At 43.0% G+C, this 21,780-nt stretch overlaps 1 protein-coding gene across 3 annotated transcripts in view; it reads right to left on the reverse strand.

Annotated features, from left to right (window-relative positions):
- LOC133965443 (zinc finger protein 609-like) overlaps positions 1-21,370 on the reverse strand; it is a 66,078-nt gene extending 44,708 nt beyond the window's left edge. Inside the window, exons 1-2 of one of the 3 annotated variants that reach the window (XM_062400051.1) lie at positions 20,982-21,370; positions 2,783-3,668 (exon numbers count right to left, since the gene is read on the reverse strand). In XM_062400051.1, the coding sequence (XP_062256035.1) occupies positions 2,783-3,541 (759 nt within the window). In that variant the 5' untranslated portion in view covers positions 3,542-3,668; positions 20,982-21,370. The remainder of the gene's footprint in view (positions 1-2,782; positions 3,669-20,981) is intronic. The other 2 variants (XM_062400206.1, XM_062400129.1) reach the window with 2 other exon arrangements.
- Between the last annotated feature and the right edge of the window lie 410 nt (positions 21,371-21,780).

Below are 21,780 nucleotides of genomic sequence, written 5' to 3' on the forward strand. Positions count from 1 at the left end.
GAGAGTGAGACACACTCAGAGGTGGTTAGCACTTGTACCAAGGAAGTAGAGATGATTTATTCAGCATCCAAGAGCCAATGCTTTGGGGAGCTTTAACTTAGGACACCGACGATGTAGCCCGGCTATTACACCTCCACCATGGAGAACAAGATTGCAGCTGAGACACATACTGATTAATGCCTGGATTACACTTAGACAAGGGACAGCTTGTGCTTTTAAATTAACAGACAAGCTACAACGTGGCCGTTAGTCTAAAACAACACCGTTTGGTTGTGTTCTTTCATTTGACATTTTAAAAGATACCAATCATAAAAACATATGGAATCAAGTTTCATATTACTCGACAGTTTTCTCTCATTCTTGAAAAACAGCGAGGAATTAATGAGCCATGTACAGAATCTACATTTTTCAATCTTCATTTGACTCTGTTTAGAAATTGAATGCAGTAAATGACTCTTAGAACTGCGACAGTCAATCCACCGCAAATTAAATCAGTAAATATGGCAAAGATTTCCAAATTCGGATTTTCTCGTCATACATTACAATTAACTGGCTTAAAAACACGCTCATTCGTCAATACTGAAAATGATCATTACTTGCAGCCTCACACGGAAACCAAGCTACTGTGGCTAATGACTATTGAGGAAATGGGATTCGTTTGCCACATCTGTGATTAAACAGTCATGTAAAATGTCCAATGGGGGGATAGTGTTGATTTCTGTAATACAGGCAACATTTTGCTTGCAACACATTATACTGCAAGCTGTTAGTGTTAGCAATAGAATTGTGCTACGAATCGTCGCATAGTGGTCAAAGTTGGAAGTACAGATAGTGCAACAAAACCATTTTTAACTCAATACAGAAAAAAAAGAAAAATATTGTGTTCATTGACAATTAATGTGCTGATTTTTTATTATTTAATTTGATATATATAAAAAAAATCTTGGCTGAACATCTCAACCTGACACCTAATTTCTGGTTCAGTTCCACAAAATACTTTTAAGATGAAAAGGAACAATTACTAGAATAGAATAAGACTGTTATTCTAAAGTGAAAAAATGGGTTATTATCAACCTCATTGTTGTGTGCACTGGGTTTGGGTCCATGTTTAATATTAATGTTGTTCCTCACCTTTTCATATGCACACACAAAAACACATACATGTCGTTTTTATGCAGTTTAAACAGATCCATCAACCGTTAAACGGCTCCTCCAGTCAAGATTGTTGTGCGATACAAAATAATCACATCCTTTTACCTCCATCAGAGATAAATTTCACAGGTTAGTTGCTTGAAAGCAGCTGTGACCTCTCTCCCCTTTATTCACGGCTGTCAACCAATTCATGTGCTTCCCCCTCAAAAGGCCTTTTCATTCTAAAGACATTACGATTACAAAGACTTTCCTGAAATTTCCTTTCACAGCAGTCGCTCCGAGGAGACTCTGCGGCTAGTGTTCATCGCTGGGTGTCCTGGATTTAAGGAGCCAAGCAGGCGTCTTCACCGCCCATCCCCCATGCCACTTTCAGAGCAGCAGGAAAACCGACGAAGGCGTGCTTTGCACCAAGCTCCCTCCCCCACACACTGCTCCACCAGGCATTACTGGGGCTTGTGGGATTAAGAATGGAACACGATGACAGACAAAAACAGTCCTCAGCACCTCCCTGCTCGGCTGTCTTTTATACTGGGAGAGCATGAAAAGGCTGCTATGAGGCACACAATAGACACAGCGATAGATCAACTCTGAGTGAACAAGATAAGTGTGGGTGAACAGCCACACGGATCTTTATATTGTTCTTGTACAACAATGTCAGCGTTGAAATTGTGAGAGGAAAAGTGGAACGCCATGTGACATTTACTTAACTTCACAGGCATAATGTGACGTGTAAGACTGACATTATCTATTATCTCCTAGTCTGACTCGGCACAGCACATTAACACCCATGGCTAATTACAACAGATGTTGGCTGGTACTAATTTCACCGTAGATGAGCTCAAGATTTTTTATAAATATCCAAGCACTTCTGGAACAATTTTACAATCATAAGAGACAAATAGGAGTGGGTTATTTCCTGAAGACGGCCTCAGCAACATGTTTGTCAAGGGTGCCCTTTCACACCGAGTGGTAGTAAGAGAGAAAACAACCGTAGACATTTGTATGCATCACATGTCAGGCAGCTTCGGGGGGGGAAGAAGAACATCTCTACGCCTGCCGGGCGAGCCGACCACAACGCACATTGTCAAGAACCCTGCAACGTTCACTTCTGTGGTGTCTCACTGCGTTAATTCACACAACAATATGTTATGACTATTGTTTCAAAATAAACCTTTCACACACACACAAATCCAGAGCTGCTGGCCTCTGGGAAGACAGATAACTGAGGGGAGTTGTTCTATCTGGAACATATGAGGTCAGGGCACAAGTGAAATTAAACAGCAATGATGAGAAAAACCTGCACAACACTCCTCCAGGCGGCAGAGCTTCATTTAGAAATCAATCTTTACAAGCAGCACAATAATGTCTTTATTTCTAAGAGACCAATTGGCAAAAACAATGTACCACTTTGATGCCATGTATTTAACGCTGCAAATGACTTATCATATTAAAAAAAAAAGAAATATGGACAACAAACATGGAGGTCGTGATGGAACATAAGTCACCCAATTCACAGCGGCACAATGAAGCCTGATATCACTACAAAGACAGAAATAATACAAGACTAATCTGTGAAATTACAAATTCAACGATCAGCATGAAAATAGAGTAAAGAGAAAATAGAGCTTACCTTTTCATTTTTCACCTTCTTTAACGTCTTGCATTCACCATTACCATTCTCCACCTCCTCCGGTTCAGTTTTCGCGGTCAATGCTGGTACTATCCCAACTGGTTCAAGTGCAATATTCCCCATTTGATTGGCCTCAGCCAAGTCTGTTGATTGTGTGTTCTCAAAGGACGCATTACGACTATTCCCCAAAGCAACTTGGGCTTGAGACACAACATCCTTCTCTGCAGCAGCTATTGCTACGACTGGTGCTCCATCTGTTTTGTCCTTCTTACTTTTCCCACCAGCCCCTTCTTTCTCTTTTTTACCACCTAGAACACCTCTGGAGGCTTTGCCCCCTTTTTCCATGTTCCTCCCGGAGGTGGAGTTACCTCCAGCAGCTCCTGCGATCGCTGCTGTACCTGCCGGCTCCCCCTGAGTCCGTCCGGCAGTTTCTTTTTTACCCCCGTCTCCGGCAGCAGCTTTGTTACTATTGTCTTTAGAGTTCTTACTGCGCTTGTATTTGGATTTGCTCTCCTTGCCTTGAGAGCCAGACACTGGGCTAACAAACCTGATATTGTCAGGCAACGCTGCCACGGCACTGGGTGGTGCCGCCATTCCGTCCTTGGTACCGGACATCTCGAGTTTGTCTTTCTCTAAGTCAGCGTCAAGGTCAATAATCAGATTTCCAACACCTATATCCCACTCATCCCCGCTGTCGTAAGTGTCCACCGCATTAGAGTCCACACCTTTCCCGCCTGCAGTGCCACCACTTAGGGACATTTTAGTGCCAACGGCCCAGGATTTCCTCAGTGAGGTCCGACACCCTCTCAGACGGTTGGGACTCGGGGGCAAGGGTTAGAGAATCCTCACGTTCTGCTCGTTGCTGTCCCATTGAAACACATATTCCCTAGAGAGACATAAGAGAAACACTGTTAGATAAGTCTAATAATTCTGCCACAGGAATAAAAAACCCCACAGCTTTGCCACGACAGAGCCGAGCATTTTCATTTGGTAGAAGACACAAGAAAAAAAAACGTTTGATCGCGAGCCAGTAACTCTCTGGTGATCGCTGTGCAAACCAGTATGGTAATACCCACTGGTGTGACGGCCCTGCTCCGAAAACCCTCTCTTCATAATCACTCCCCAGTCGTCATGGCAACCATGTGAAATGTAGCCTAAATCCTGCCTTGACGGCCCCCCCCACCCCCCCCCCCCAATTCTGAGGGACTGGCTGGCTTTTCACAAGGCCCCAATGATAGTGTCACTGCTGATAAATAAGGAAATAGGGAGTCGCTGGTCTTGTTCCCCCCCCCCCTCCCGACATGGTTTATGGAGCCGTGCCTTTTCAACTCAAGAGCACATCGGCAGTCTTGCATTAACAGAGGATCTTAAAAGCATTGAATGAACCAGTTTATGTCTCAGGAGAACAGCTTGGTTGTATTTCTTTTTACACAATATGGGCCAAAGGTCGTCATGTTTCATATCTTCACACAGCAGATAAACATGGATATAAAAAAAATCATATCTGAACCTCAATAAATTGAAGCTACTAACTTGAATTTCACAATTCAGGTCAATCGGTTTCTCGGATTAACGATCATTAAGAAGCCGGATTGGGCTTGTTGGTGACTGTGAGGATGAACCAAGCCTAGTTTCTGGAAATCGTAGCACTTTCAGTGTTGTGAGAGCTCACTGCATGTAGGTAAATAATTAAAACTCACATCCTTGGCTCTCCTCTCCCTTTGCTATGATGCACATGAAGGATAAGGATGTCTGAGCACAAAAGACTCTAGGGATGGCGGTGAGGCTGATGAGATCAATCCTGCCTCAAACATCGAGGATTCTCTTTGTGCAGCCCTGAAAAGCCGGTCTGTAAATTTGCAAATATAGGTTCTTAATTCAGTTTAGTAGACATGTTTATTTTCTACAGCTTAAAAATGATTCATACGTTTTTACATGATATGTAAATCATGCTCTTTTATTTTATTTGGCTGCGTTTGATCCATATTCAGGTCACGGTATTTTCACTTATTCTTAAGTAAACATTGCATTACTAAGACCTCATGAAACAATGGTTTAATTCAATAGGGATCCTCTAATAGAATCCAGAGCTGCAATATTTGAAGAAATTAATCATAATTATCATCTTCCTCAAGATCCGCTTGTACAAGCGTCTCAAATATTAAGTCTGGACACTTTCTGTGTCGTATTTAATCATAACACAAGTGTTTGGGGTTTCGGATTGTTGGTCCATTAAAACACGCTCACATAGAGATCATGTTGGATTATGGGGAATTTCAACAGACCCATTTAGCTACTCTTATTTCTTTCCAGACAGAACCATGAATTGAAAACAGCAGGTTAATTGATTATGGAAATAGTGAGTGGCAGCCGAATCAGTATCTGAATTGCTGTAAAATTGAGCGGAAAAAAAGCTTTGTTTAAACACAGCTCATTTTAAACGGGCTTAACCATTCAAGTCCTGTAGCATCTTGAATAACTGACAGCATCCAAAAGATATTGTACAGGGATATTGACATATTTAAAACACAACAAATGCAACAAAAGGTTAAAGCTCCAGACTTAAACTTGTTCTTCCCACTGACTGACAGGAAACGAGTCATGTTGTACCATCTAACATTACCCAGCTCTCATTAGAACAACAGTCCAACATGGCAGCTGGGTCACATAATGCACAGAGCTCATGTTGATTCAGTTAAGGGCCCATTCATACCCCCCCCCCCCCTCCCCACAGCAGTGACAGAGGTAAAACTGCGGAACAATCATTTGATCACCGTGCCGACTTATTCCTCACAGATGGCTCCCCAAAGGAACAACAGTCGGTGGCAGGTTCTGGAGGGTGGGGAGATGCAGCTGTCCCTGTTCGACTGGGTAAACAGTTGTGAGGTCTAATTTGTTCAACACCTCCACAAAGGAGAGGTTGTAACTCTATCGGCTGTTGACCTACTGTACTGCCCTTAGCCCGGAACTGCAGCGCAAGCCCCTTTTGAAAAAGCCCACACTGAGGAAATGTCCCAATGAGTGCCCCGTTGAGCGAAAGGCACGCAGGCTGTGCATCTCCCAGAGTGCTCGTCCTTTTTTCACAGATCCAGTTCCATTCAGCTATCTATCACAGAGGCCACATGAAGGGGTGAGGCCGCATTGAAAGTACAGAGGAAAAAGACTGGGATGGTGGGGGGTTGAAAAAGTGATTTCTGGTCAATTTGCCATGGAACACAACTGAAATTGGACCTGGCATAATGTTGTTTTCTGCATGTGACGGATAGGAACACCATCTGTGCATGGAACTGAAGTTATGTCATCTATAAACAAGGGCTCTGAAACTCTCAAACTGTCTCCATTCAGGCACAAACCACAAGCAGGGCTCATCAAGCCACTTTGACTTGTTGTTTACGTGCGACAGACAGCAACAACACACACATGGGGGGGGGGGGGAACCGAAGTCAGACTGCAGAACAGGTAATTACACCGCGAGTTGCACAGTTTAAAACCGGCGCCTCAGCTCAGGCATGAAGGAGAAACGCTCTCAAAGACGACATGTGTCAACATGAAAATTACACAGTACGGTTATCTCTGTCAGAACTATCTCTCAATGAGAGTCGGACAGTTTTCAAGCGGTATTAAAAATGTATCCGATTTAAAACCGGGGCCTTGCTTTAGTGCATATTTACTGGCATGAGACTCAGCCCAGGCCTTTGCTCAGAGTAGTTCCTGCTATAATTACAATCATAAAAAAGTTTCACCATGCTATGATGTTTTTTATTGAGGTATATATATATAGTCATAATGATTATTGCCTCATCTCTGCTCCCAGAGCTCCAGATCTCATTAAGGACTGAAAAATGCTTCACCAAACTTACTTTTACTCGTCTCACGGAGTCGCAGGGAAGAGGCTGGTTTTACGATCGCTCACAGCAGAGAGTGTTACGCCTTCGAAATCTCAGCTACATGCCCTGCATAGCTGTGGCTGTGTCTATCAAACAAGCACCGACTGGTTGAAAGGTGAGGGATATCCAGGAGCACTTGTGCTGAGCCAACACCCAACACAGAACTACAGCAATAAAACACATGGCCAGAGCACCGAGATTGTTTGATTAATATTTTTTTCAATGGAGAGTGTGTGGGGCCGTTGACTTTGGACTGCAGCACTTTAAAGACTTTACTTTTACTGCCAATGTAGACAATTTATGACAAAAAACATTGGCTTCTTCTTTGAAGTTAGGACTAGCAATCCTACTCTCATCCAAACAACCCAGAGGTATTTGTAAACTCTTTGTAGAAGACACCGTGTTCACTATTGCAGGAGTAGTGTTCAATACGGGCAAGTTCTCCTGACTCATTGCAACAACAGTGACATCAAACATTTACAGCTACATTGCAGGAAACTTGAGGAATCATCGTGATGGAGAGGAAGAAACCAAACCAAACAGTGGCTTCATTTCAGGAAGAAGATGCTCGTTCTAATGTCAGTAAATGGTTATTTCAAGTAAAGGTGGTAAAACCAGCAACTTGATCTGAAATTCCAGGAATGTTGTGGACTCAGCACTGTATGCACAAGCTACACTACTTCCAAACTGGGCAGGACCAAGGATAAATATCCAATTCTATAATATAGTAACTGCCACGAAAGCAGATTTTTTTCTTTGACTAAGAAAATATAAAAGAAAAGATTGGTTAAACAGCCTCTCTAGGACTGTTTCTACACACAGTTCATACTCGAATCTGACAGGATCTCACATCCGCCAGCAATAGGTGAACTTAGCAGAGCTATAATGGAGCTCAATAAATCACATTTCATTTAACCTACTTTAGAAACTAAAAAGAGGTCACATTTGGTTTTCTACAGGCTGCAGCACCATCCTGCGTCTCATGGACAAGAAGCTACGTGACTCAAACTGACAGTAACCAAAGAAGTGTGAGATTGCTGGCTGATTAGGCGCAGAAAACTGCCTCAAACCGTGTTATTCTCTTTAACAGCTTTCAGGAAAAATGACGCACAACAAGTACGTGATGGAAATCCTGCACCAGTGTCAGTACCTTGCTGTGCTTTGATTATTCTCCCTGGATTTGTGGCATCAGCAGTTGAATAACAGTAAATCTGACAATACCGGACGCTACTAATGCAATACCACAAACTAAAGGATCCCTGTCTGGTCTGGTAACCAAGAAAGTGAACTCCCCCCAAAAAAACTTGTGTATAGACGACCAAAAACCACCCTGCAAGAATTTAATCAAGTGCCGAGTTTGAGGAGACACGTTTTAAACGTTATTGGAGAAATATATATTTTTAAATCAAGCAGATGGGGCTCGATGATCTTTGAGTGAGTAAAAGCGTCTAATTGTGGGTAAACAGGGGATACCAGGCGAATGTACACACTTAGAATAAGAGCTACTTAATGGAGTGCTCATCGAGGGGCACTGTAATAACGTTGCAACAGCTTTTAGAGATGATCACCCAGAGAGGCCACCGGTTAAACACAACATGAGCAGAAAACTTTCAAATCAAAAACCACAATCGCAGAAAAAGAACTGCGTGAGTTCCCTGTGATTACGATATCAAACGATTACATGAAAGAATAAAGACTCGCTCTTAAGCAGCTTGAAGATAAAGTCAAGTCTGTGTGAACTATAATCAAATTGAGCTAAATATCACTCTTTGAAATATTGGAAGCAAATAAATGTGTTTGTTGTTCTGGCACTAATCAAAGCTGCAGCGATGACATTTACTGTAATTTGAAAGAGGAAATGCTTGACACGGTGATCTCAGACTCATTCACAGACGCATGTGTCTGTCACTAAGAACGTGTTCTCTGGGAAGTATGATTAGAAATATCAGCTGATCCTTAAAATTAGGAGAAAGGGAAATATAGACAAACTAGAGGTGCACTCGGTGGAGTTTGAACCTCTGCCAAGGTCCAACAGTTCCCTAAATGAAAAACAAGCTCCAGCTAAGTCCCAATTACTTTCCTCAGCTACACATCAGTGGTTATGGGTTTCTAGCCCTTTCTGTCAGTAATAATAATTGAAATGAAACTAGATCCAGACTTTTATTTGAAACAGACAAACAAAGACTGAAACATTTACACCCTGGCTGCTTTAATAAATGACAACAAGAATATCATAATCTAGTGGAGCTGAAAAGGTTGTGGCCAATCTGAAGTGGAAATCCGACCCACCCATGAACCCATGAGCACAGATAAATAATCACATTGCGGCTCGTCTGTGGCACATGGGCCCGGGTGTAAGGAAGCCTGGATCTTAAAACACTGACAAGGTGCCACATTGATTTCTCCTGTGCTCAAAGAGACCAGCAGGGCACAGGAGCAGCTCCATTAACAAGCTCGGCTATTTCACTCTGCCGTGATTTCTGAATTACAGAAAGCCGGTCACTTAGAATCTCAAAAGCACCAGTAATTATCTCTGGTCTCGTCGTTCTGTAATTGAGATTCGATGTAGTAACAGCTACTGTGATACACTTGATTGTACTTGTGGTCAATTTTGAAGCTCGCCGACTTCATGCCTGACTAAAATGTGTGATTATTGTAAATGATATAACATAATCAAATCAATTAAAGACATACTCTGCTTCAGTCTGTCAATGCCACTTAACCTCATCAGTTCAATTGATATTTGTGTCCTGTTCATTTTCTTTGCACAGCATATTTGTAGATTGAATGTTCAGAAAACTGCAATGTTATTGGAGGAAAGAAAAAAACCTTAAAACTTTAAGATTTCAATTTCTTTTAGAAAAGCTGCAAGGAAATCGGACATTAAGGCCTCAACAAAAGCTTTCAAAATTCTGTATTGTCAACTCACTCCAGAAACTCAGAGTGAATCACTTATGTGGAAAAACAACAAAAAGGTAGAAAAATTGCAGCGACGTGTCAACAAAGCTGTTTCGCCCAATTGATAAAAATCTCAAACTGCACGACTTGTATATTTAACAGCAGGGAGTCCATGTGACTTAATTACGTTTCCTGACGTGAACAGACACTGGGTCCTGGCTCTCGCTCATTTTCATTTCTATCAGTGCTGCACTTCAAGATAAGATTAAATGGGTTCTGTTAGATGGACATTTCCTCTTTTCCTCCAAACTGTTCAGGATAAACAAGCTGAACTTTGAGTCGGCCGACAAAGTAGAGACTTTACATTCAAGCTCCCAATCAAGATAACTAATTACTAATGTGAAGATACCACCAAACTTAAAGGGATAGTTCACCAAAAAATGAAAATGTACTCATCTACTCAATGGAAACAGCTTAAAAGGTAACATTTGCTTTAAAGTTTTACATCGCAAAGGTTTTATTAAGGTACTAATGGTTTCAAGATGGGACTTTATACCGGCGCAGTACTTGGATGCCGAGTATACACAATATACACTTTAGTACCAGACGAAAGTATGTACACGTGAGCACACATGGTTTCAGAAAAACGTTATTTGCCACTTTGATTGAAAGTAGGGGTAGAAATTAGGTTAAAGGGGAGAAAGACGGTGCACAGGAGATAAAGTGGACTTCAAGAATGCAAATCTCCAAAGAAAATAACACTTAACTCAATCTGGTCCTTATTTCATTGTGGCTGTAACTACATTTAAAAAAGCAAAAGATAAATTCGGGTTAAAAACGAAGATTGCAGTGACAAACACGGCAATAAAAACGTGTCTATATGGAATTTTTTCCCTCATCACTCAATGCAACATAACGTTTTTCTCTTCTTGATTCAGGGTGAAAACAGAACAAGACTTGAATAAATGTGTTGGGTAAATTATTGACTCAAACGCAGAGGGAGAAGAACGAGTTGTGAAAGGACACGGCCCAGGGCTACAGAGCAGACAGTCCCTTGTCTAACACTGCTGGGTGTGTGTGTCTTTATCTATGTCCTTGTGTATTTGTCTTTGTTGCGGTTTCTTTATTACGTGCATTCCTGGACGGGCAGCCTGCCAGACAGGATTCTAACAAAGTCTCAGTGAAAAACTAGAGTATCCTGCACGGAATAAATTCAGTCGAGCTAATGGCATCTGCATACATCTTCTCTGGACACTTTAATCTATAAGAAACAGCTTTAATAACCTGAAGGACTGTGAATGGCTGACTTGCAAAAGACAAAGCAGCAGAAGCAGCAGAACAGAAGTGAAGGAGCTCCTGTGGAGTCAGGCGTCAAACTACCAAGAGACAACCAGGCCACTGCTGAATGATTCATATACTGCACTACTGTTTGCACCACGGACAGTTGAGGTGTTGCCATGCCAGTGTCTAACTAGAGCGAGGGCATGGACAACCATTAACCTCAAATAACTGCCAGCTTCTCTTTCCACCAGCTGCCGGAGGAGAAGCCGAGTCAACAAAGCGCGTCTCAAATACCAGCGTCCCTCTCACATGGTGGCTTTTCCAGAATCAATGCGGCAGTGATCTGCTCCTGGGAGGCACGAGTGTCACATTCAAGAATTGATGAGTATCAGGAGTAGGCACCAATTCAGACGCACATTTCACGATTGATTTGATACTGGGAGTTTTTTGACACAGTATCAATTACTGAACAGTTAATTCTACTGTATCCGATTTTTCTGCCCATCGCGTTATAGCAGGAACAGCTTCTAACGTCCACCTGATATGGATCCATCTTGCAATGGAGTCTAGCTACAGGCGTTGGCAGTGACATCTGACAGTGAGCGCTGACACTTACGTGCACACTCAATCCCGGCTGGAAGTTGAAACGTTATAAAAAGCATCGATGGGAGAGAGGGTGAGCCGGATGAGTCATTTCAGCAACAGTAATGCATCTCTCTTCAGCCTCATCCAGTGGAGCAATAAAACTGGACTTTTATTACTATTCGCTCACATTTGTTCCTACTCAAGAACACTTTGATTACTCAGGCTGTAGACGACTAAGAATCTCTTCAGACAAACCAGATTTCCATAAAAAATAATCAATGATTCTCTAGGAACTGATTCTGCGAAAATGCAGGATCTGTAGACGAGGGACAAGCTCTTGAGGCTGGGAGGCTCCCATTCCTCTATTGGCTTTTTTTTCCGTCTGCATACATATTTTAAGAGCTGTTCAGAGAGTTTACCCCAAATGTCTTCTGGCAAGCATCCACTGAAGTTCTTCTCTTTGACCCAGACTACCAGAAGTGCTCAATCTGCAGCTACTTCAGGGGCCTGAAATGTCCCCAGGAACAACAAACAAACAAACAAACAAACAAACAAACAAACACTACACTTGAAAAATCTCAGCAGACTGAGACGTCTCCAACTGATGATTCAGATCTTTAACTTCCGGGTGGAGGGTTGGGGGGGCAGCCCTAATAACGACTTGTTGGCGCTGGATGTTTGCTTAATCTTTTAACCGGTGTTGACTCCCACATCTCAACTCACGTTAACCCTCGTCCATCATTTTCAGACGCATAAAGAAAAACTGAGCACTCGCCCGTTTCATGTGGTCTTAGTCTCCTGAAACTACCACCATCACTGCTGCCTCCGTGCTGCATCAGGGATTCTTGGGGGATTTACACCAGTTTGCAAAAGTACCCACGAACCCCCGATTGACTAAAATACATCTACTTAATTCACAGGTGTAGCAGCCCTGTTTACAAATGTGCTGCCACTGTGATAAATACAAGTGCATCCCCCTCCAAAAAATTCCAAGTCAGCCGCAGGTCAGGGATCAAATGCTCGGCCATCCTGAGAGCGAGAACACACTTTATCTTCGGGTTGTCAAATCCACCTCTTTCTATTCTACATGCCTGTCTGCGTTCCCTCTCTCAAACACTGCCAATCTTCTTTTATAACACCTGTCAAATTAAAATGCAAAGCAAACAGTCAGACGTTCTGTGCTCCCGTCAGTGTCGGGGCGTTTTTCCTCCATTACATTTCCGTGTGGTGCAAGTTAAACCGGAGACACCTGACATGTGGACGGACAAAGGCTCAAGTGTTGTTATCGTTTGAAGCCTGCCCAACATATTCACAGCTCTGAGGATCTCAATATTACTTTGCTGCTAATGAGCTGAGCAGAAGCCAAGTTGTCTCTCTGCTGCTCGTGTAGGTGCCTCCTGCGTGGGAACTGATTTATAGTTCAGAGGAGCATTTAACCCGCGGATTGTGGCGGCACCGCTCCCTCACCAGATGGATGTGTTGTACATTATCAGGATGTGTCCTGCATTTATTATCCGCCCAGAGTAATTGGTTATCCTCCATTTACACTCCCGGTTATAAACAAAGCGGACTGTGGGAAGAGGAAGGCTATCAGAGGAAAGAAATACCTCAAAGTACACAATCGTCTAACGTTACCTAAAAGAAGCGCTATCGAGCATTTTCTCCAATGTGCTTCGTTTTCCTCTCGACAAATTCGACCAGCAGTGGAAAAAGCAAACCAAGCTGGAGAGCCTCCATGTTGTGGATGCAGCCGCCATTGCCCAGCAGATAGATACCACAACATCAACACAAAAAGGCATAAATCTGTCTTAGGCTGTTGAGTGAAACGTTACCCACCCATTTTTTTTTTTCTTTCAAAACAGTCAGGATGGTCCAATCCACTTATGTTAAAGCCACAAGATTGCTTCCCCGGCTGTTTAGACAAATGTCCACAGAGCAGACGTTTTTATAATGTGCAGTAAACATCACAGCCACGGCCCTGAAGAAGAAATCAATATGAACCGCCTGCAGCTACACCGTGTGATCCCTCCAGCGTCATTACTGGGTTCCCCCCCCCCCCCCCCCTCTGTAATGGGCAAGTGAAAAGTGTATGATTACTGCAAGTGTTGCTTAATTTGCTCGTTCTTGATTAACTGCATTGTCAAGGTTGGGATGTTGTGTGTTCCCCCCCCCCCCCCCCCCCCGTGAGTTCCATTGTGGAAAACTGTAACACATGTCCATCAGAGCATGACGTCAATTCTCTGTCTGAATAAGTGAATCTGGTTCCATCGTCTTGTTCGATTGATGAACAGGGACAGAGAAGGACTTCCTGCCGCCTGATCAGATCAGTAGCTTGTCACTTGTTTTCTATAGCGATGTGGGGGAAACCACAAATGAGCTAAGTCAGAACAGATTTACCATTATTCTTTAGAGTTTGTTGCTTTGACGTTTTCCAGGACGGTCTGTTGTGTTGCATTAATATTTCAAACTGCATCTTCCATTCCGTGCATTCTCTAGGGCTTTCTGGATGTTTTCAGTTTCCTGGAAAAGCAAACGTCATTTATACGAAATACTGAAAGATATTTTAAAGAGTGCTGGGCTGAAACCAACAATCGTTTTCACTGTACAGTTATTTTTTTGAGTGATCAATATATAAGCAGAATGTCGGAACACAATGTTGTCAAATTGTTTAACCCACAATCCAAAGCCCTAAAATACAATATCTATGAATTATGAAAAAAAACATAAAGCAAATCCTATCATCGAGCAGCTAGAAAGAATAAGTAGCAATTTATCTTTCTTTGTTTATAAAAAAATGACTAATAATTGTAAACATATTTACACAAAACATATTTTGCCTTTTCCAACAAACAATTACACTGTCATAGGCCTCAGTTCAAGACTTTACACCCCCGACAGTGGAATTGTTGGTGTGTTAGAAACCAACAGGAGCAACCAGTCTGTACAAAATGGTTGACAGTGGTCCAACTGCGGTTGCCAAGGGAAACTGGACGACCACCACTGTCAACCCTAAAGAGCCTTAATGCAACCGACTAATTGCTGGAACTGACTTTTGTTCACGATTGATGGATTTAGTGGTTGAGTCCATTTTGTAATACGTAAAAAGGGGAGAAAGTGGGAGAGAGTACTAGTTTCTCTGGCAATGTTTTTACAAGATCTGAAAACACGTATTTGCCTGCTAAACCAGCCCCGTGATATTTGCACTGTTGTTCAGAAGAATGAGTAAAGCTGTTAATCCCAGTTAATTCTTTAACCAAGCACTGGGAAAAGAACTGGTCATCGACACTGCGAGCCTGAAGTGACAAAAACTTCATTTGTCTACAAAACCTGATCCTCCTTTCATGTCAATATAATACTTAACAAAAAAGAGGGAACAATATCATGTGGTTTTATAATGCGGTAGTGAGGAGAAGTAGTGGAACTGTAAATAGAATCACTACTTTGTTTAATTTGCCGTTCCACTTGATGATGCTTTCTTTTCACTTTGTGCTGCATTTCAATTTTCTCCGTGTGTGGCTTTAATCTCACTCGCCCGTCGATATCACAAGTGAGGCATGTGTCATCGGCGAGAGACAATGTTCCTCTTTGATTCTTCCGACAACAGTGGATCTGCAGTGTGATGAGGGCGACGGGGACGGCGCCTCAGAACCACCCACTCACTGCCACCGCGATGCAGTATTGATGCACTCTGAGGAAATCTCACACATGTCCCATCTTCACAGACCTTTTCTAAACCCAAACTCTATGAATGTGTATTTATGACAGCATGTGACATTCCTACAGATACAAATCGGGGCTTTACAGCATCTGGGAGGACATGAGACTCGCTCTCTGCCAACAAATTGATGGGCCATGTCTGCAGCAGAGCGGCAGCGGTTTAACACCATTTTCACGCTGACGTATTAATCAAGCATTTGTCGAACGGGGGAAATTGTTGTGTGTGTGTGCTTTGCCGTGAAAAGATCACGAGTGTCAGGAGCAAGTGAAGCGAGAGTTACAAACAATGTCGTGTTGCTTATGAGTGGGTGAGTAAAGACAGTGCTGAGAGCAATAGTGTGTTAAATGTACTAATGGCGTTTGACAGGGCTTCATTACGGCAACAACAAAAAACTCTCATCAATTTGAGGCTGAATTGACTCGTAATGTTCGACGGCTTTTCTTCCAGACAACACGAAAAGGCGACACTTCAAACCAGAGGCAAATGAGACAGCGTTTCTGCAGCACTCAAGACTGCGCCGCACCACAAAAGCTGACTATATCTCTATAGCTCGTGTGTAGGGGGGGGGTGAGAGAGAGAGAGATGTGTGTAACCTGGGCGTGCGTCCCAGGAAAAGATGGATCACCAGTCCCTGGCAAAGCAACAACTGTGCAACAAGCACTCAAAGTGTGCTCTTTTCTGCTGTAACTGGATTTCACTGCAGCGAATTGCCAATCACTGCCATAAAAACTCAAGCAGAATTGCAAATTCTTTGACCCGTGACACAACGTTACAGCTCCAATGATTTATGGCCCAGCAACTAAATAGCAGCCTCAGGGGAAACAAAGAGCTAATATTTACAATTTGCACATACAACAATAATACCAGAGGCCAACTAACAACTCAGATGTATTTGCCTCCATGAGAAATGACCCAAGCTGGTCCACATATTGAGGGGGGGGGGGGGTTGGATCAATATTGACTATAGAAGCGCAAATCCATTTCAAAGCCTTTGTTTACTCAATGGCATTTCAAGTAAACCACAAGCTGTCAGAACAACAACAACTCGCTGAACAAGCAAATTAAAAAACAGCAACAAGCCGTTTTAATTTGTGATATTTACAGACGGTGAAGGTCTGGGAGTCAAAAGGCAACTTTCTCCACTGCTGCTTATAAAACAGCATTCAAATATTCCTCTCAGGTTCACTGTGCCTCTGAAACTGTTAGTGAAGACTGCAGCTGAATTTTGTTTACTGTGAAAAAGTTCCACCCACATCTGCTCAATGTGATGATTCTCTCTCCACCAGCATTATACAAAGTACTGTACAAAACTCATACTAGAGTAAAGTTTTAATACAGACCTAATCACTTGTTAAACTTTGTTGCCAATTTCTATGTTCGCCTGTTTTCTGCAATATGCAGCTGTAAGACTCAGGGAAATAAAGAACTCCATTCTGTCTTAGGCTTGTCTCTAATGGATATTAATAATTACCTTAATAAATTGGTCGGCCTTCAACATCAGCAATACTAATCCAGAGATAATATCATTGAGTAGCAAACCATATAAAACCTAAAGTTATTTTCACAGTTGAGAATAAAAGAAAATTGGAAATATAATAATTTCAACAATTAATAGATAATGACAATGGTTTGAATAATAACTGCAGATCTACTTACTATGGATCTATTTATAAAGCATTAAGATTATAACAAGGGACAAAAGATGAATGAAATCCTGAGAAAAATATCTTTCTAGATGTTTTTATTCACTGATCAAAAACCATATCCCAGTAAAATGGAGCTGAATACAAAACAGACTAGAAAATCCTGATTTGTGCATCTGCATGGACTTGAACTGACAACTACTGAGGCCTATCTGGAAGTAAGTCAGATCGGATGATGAACATATTACTGTTTTTCCTAGAGACTGTCGTGTCTTGCTGGAGCCTCCCCCCTCCAGCGCTTTAACAAGCCCATCCCCCCATCATTCAAGGTGGACCACTCTGAATAAATCTCAACCCTGGGAAAACCCTGTGTGATGGCTTCAACTACAAAGATCCTCAGTCTCTTCTAAATCTGTCAATGTGCACTCACCACTGCACAAAAGAAATCAAGAATTTCATATGCTTCTCATTTAGCAGGTCTGTTTTATTTGTTTTTGTAGATATCTTTGCCAAAGTAGAAACCAAGAATGCATCGCATATGTGAAACGACATTCATAAATGGCTTAATTCTAGTGATCTGAAAAAGGTACTTTAAAAGGGGATATAGTCCAAATTCTTTTCTGAGTTTGCCATCAGCTGGTGTGCAGCCATGAGATGACGGCAGCCCCACAAAGCCAAAATAATCCCCTTGTCCTGGACTAATCTGTTGCCCTGGACCTCTGAACAAACACGGCTTGTTTTAAGGTTACCCCCCCCCTCTACTGTTCGTTGGATGTCCATCCTGGTGTTGAACAGGTTTTAAAAAGGTGAACGGATGGGCAAAATGAACCCAAAACATAACACAAAACGGGTTTTTGCAGATCATGAATCATATTTCACTCCAGTCGTGTATCTACAACAACAGAGTAAAAGCTATGGCAACATCACATACATTCGTCCATTTTATTACCAGTTGTTTCTATACTCTACCATCTAAACACATCACTTCCAAGCAGCTCCATTATCTCAAGAATCACATCTGGTGAATAAGAAAACAGGGGTTTCCTCAAGTGGCGTTGCGCTCATGTTCCGCCCGGGCCCGCATCCAAGCACTGGCCAAAATTTACACAACTCTGACTACACTATAAAATGTCATGTTATTGTGTGGAGCTCAGGGTCTTAAATTTCACTTCCACTTTGCAATTGATGGCTCTGTCAAATTGTATAAAAATGTGCCTGGCGTGCTGCAGCGAGGCTCCGGTCAACGATTACCACTAGAAATGACCAGTAAAAACCAGATCGGCTCTTGAAGCAGCTTCCTACCTCATTGTATAAAGATGAACTTTCCTTGTAAAGATTAAAAGGAACCAATGTTTCACTGTACAGTAATTAACCTCAACCCCATGTGTGTAACACTTTGGTTGCCAGATACATGGAGTCACTTTTGGAGGCTATGCGAAATAGTCTGGGCGTGCCACTGCTATATTATTATGTTTTGTATTGATTTCAGTAGGAAAAGCGTAGAGAATAAGAAGTAATATGACTGAAGATACACCCTCTCACATTGTATAAAATCAATGCAGAAGTCAGTCGGTAACAGATCAATACCGACTAAGACCCTCACAGTCTGAGTGAAAACCTTGAATCATTTATAGGAACAGCTTACACATTAGAGAAGCTCGAGCAGCCATTGATCCTCTCGTTGTGCACCAGACCCAAACACGGCTCATTTACTTAAATGGTTCAAATACTGCAATAGTTAAGCTCAACACTTAATTTGAGAGAGACCCTGAAAAATCCCAACTATTAATTATGTCCCTATGCCTATCCCTTATGTTTGTTTTTCGTCCCTATTGATATCTACAGTTTACATTGCTCACTGTATGAGAGTGGAAATCTCAACCTTTACCTCCAAGAACCCAACTGTGTGTGTCTGCTGAGATGTTTTCAGAACAAAACCACCACACAACTGCTGCTAACTGGGAGGACAGAACATCCAACATGCTGCACGTTACAAAATACAACGTAAATACAAGGCATGGATGAGACAAGTGTTTACTGCACGGCATACTGGAACAAAGTGGATTCCCAGTACAGTGAAGTGTTGCTACAATTCTATGTGGGAGGGTATTCAAGTCATGTTACGCACGCTTGCATTTATCTTTATGGTTTTTCTTTTTTATCAGTTTCACCAGCTAAGCGTTTTTTTTTGACACATCCAGAAAATCTAACTGCCAAAATTGACCAAACTGGTTTTTGAAAATTAACTGCAGCATTAGCCGGGAAGCGCTTCAGGCTCTTTAAGGAACAAGTGAGGCGTCTCCCTGCCAGATATCCAAAGTGTCCTCTCTGTCTTGGTTACTGGTGTGTTTGTATCTGCACACATAGCTCAGACAATAGGTGGCTCACAACCAAACTGAAGATTTCCACTGAATGGCTTTCAATGAAAACAAGTATTATGGCAACTCTAATCTCTATTCATGGACACAATTAGCCAAATCTTTGGTGGGTAACGCTCTACAGCCATTTATAAATCAATAAATCAATAAGTTTTGAACTGTTAAGACACCGCATCTGAAAATGTCCCCTTGGATCTGGGAAATGGGATTGGGCTAAATGTTCTAAAATATAATTTACCAAATGACAAATCAATGGTATGAATGGTTTAATGGCAGATTCTTAGTTACAACACTAAAACAATTCATGGATTATAGATCCCCTTGATTTGTTTTGTTCAAAGCATTGTGACCAAACACGGTCCCACCGTCTCCATCTGTCTTCTGAACAGATACATGTGCATTAAGCTAATATTAACGAGTTTGCATTGGCCGAGCTTCTTCCTTGGGTCTGGCTCCACTTCATCCTAAAACTGAATCTGCTGTTTTTTTCTTCCCCTCTGTGCGATAATGAAAATGACTCGCTGTATCCAGCCCATTCATTTGGACGCACCAGATGGTGGATTTAGCAGTTACACTGTCAGCACTAAGCAAGTCGCACATGGAAAAAACTGAAATATGCAACACAATTTGTTGGGAACAACCATTGGCATGGGCAACTTTATCCTGCAAGCTCGATTCTACAGTGGCAACAAAATCTTTCGCGTTATCCCGAAGAGGGTTTTCCAATTTCAACATTATACGAATAGGATTTCCCCACCAAATAAAAAACGTCAAAAGGTAAACATAATATATCATTTCTGCAAAGTAGACCTATTTTATAATTTGCATGATTAGAAGTTAGCCTACAGTGAAACGACATGGCCGGTGTTTAATGTGGTTCAGGCTCACAGGCCACAAAGCAGAGCCCAGGGTTAACCTGCAGTGGTCTAGTAAAAAGAGGAAAAAAGAAAAACTGTAATTGAATGAGTCACTTCACTGAAGATTGAACAACTCCAACAGCACGAGCCAATGAAAAGAAAATGACTAATCTGGACAGAAGGGTCCCAATTTATCCCCCCCCCCACCCATCCAACCCAAACCCAACCACCCCCCACGTCACAAATCCCAAACTACAAAAGGTTTATTAGACCAGAATCCACCATTTCATGGGATCTGGTTTCCTGAAGTTGCAGCAGACTCTGGTGCACAGACACACACACACACACAGCAGAGTGGTGGAAGTGAAACACATTGTGTTGAAACCTCAATTGCAGGGTGGAAAAACATGACATTTTTGGGGGTTTTCTTGAAATGCTCAGACCCAGTAGGGGGGTGGGGGGTCTCCCTTGTCCCCAGATTGGGAGACACTGTGTCCACCACACTGGAGGAATCCGCTGCTTTAACTATGCACAACTGCTTTCTAACAATTAACTTTACAGTGGAAATTACACAAATGCAGGGACACAATGTGTGTAGTGGTGGTGGGGAGGGGGGTGGGGGACTGATCGTTAGCACCCGCGCTCCACAGCCGTTACTCGGCTAACTAAGCTAACTTAGCGTCTCTACAAGGCTCCACTTTACTCCAAGGAGCTAGGCTAGGTTAGCTTCGTGTGCGGGGCTAATCGGGCTGGTAAGCTAGCAGGCGGAGTGAAACAATGAGCCCGGAGCGCCGCGGCCAGGCTCGGGCTAGCTGCATGCTGTGCGGTGGCGGCGGCTACACGGGGGGAAGCTAGCCCGCTCGCCTCCCTCGCACGCAAGCCTGACGTTAAATGGCGAGTCGCTGCATGAACCAAGAATAACGAGAGAGAGGGAGGAAATGGAGCAACTTACCGACTTAGCTAACCACTCCTATCCCAAGCGCCGCTCCGGCCATGGCGGCGAGCGGCTCGGTGGAAACAAGCGCCTGGATTCACAATAAAGCCTCTGGAGAAATGTGGAGCGGCGGAAAGCGGCGCACTCCCCGAGACTCCCAGCACAAGAGGAGGAGAGGCCAGCGACTCACTGGACTTCTGCCATCACACCAAGAGACCGCGTCCGCTCCGAAGGGGACGACCGAGTCCCGGGAACATCGTTATTGGTGCCCGACCTGACTCCGGTCCTTCCTGCGGCGACCCTGTGGCGATTTAATCCGGCAGAGAGCAGCGTCTCCTCCGGGTTAGTTCCTCGGTTCCTCCGCGTCCAGCGATGCTGCTGCTGCTTCGTGTGGGAACTGATACAATGTAGCCGAGCAGCGGGAGGGCGAGCGAAACCCCGGAGCGGCGGATCCGAGCGGACTGAACTGTCCCTGTCCACAGAGCCGGGGTTTGACAAAAGACAAGACGTGGAGCTGGAGCCGCCACTGGACCGGGATTGGATTTGTTTGCTTCTGCAAGAAGGGGGGAAATGGGAAATCCCGTAAAATTATCTACGGAGGCCGAGAGAGCTCAATGCATTGCACACTGCAGATAGAAAATACACGTGCAAAAAGTGATGACAACTTCTTCAATTTGAGGACACATGCGCTGCAAAGCAGGCAAATACAGACACTCGCTGCAAAAAGTCCCAATAAAGGCAAATATAGAAACACGCTGCAAAAAGTCACAACACTGGCAAATATAGAAACACTGCAAAAAGTCACAACACTGGCAAA

Source organism: Platichthys flesus, chromosome 1 (assembly GCF_949316205.1).
Source record: "Platichthys flesus chromosome 1, fPlaFle2.1, whole genome shotgun sequence".
Classification (NCBI taxonomy): domain Eukaryota; kingdom Metazoa; phylum Chordata; class Actinopteri; order Pleuronectiformes; family Pleuronectidae; genus Platichthys; species Platichthys flesus.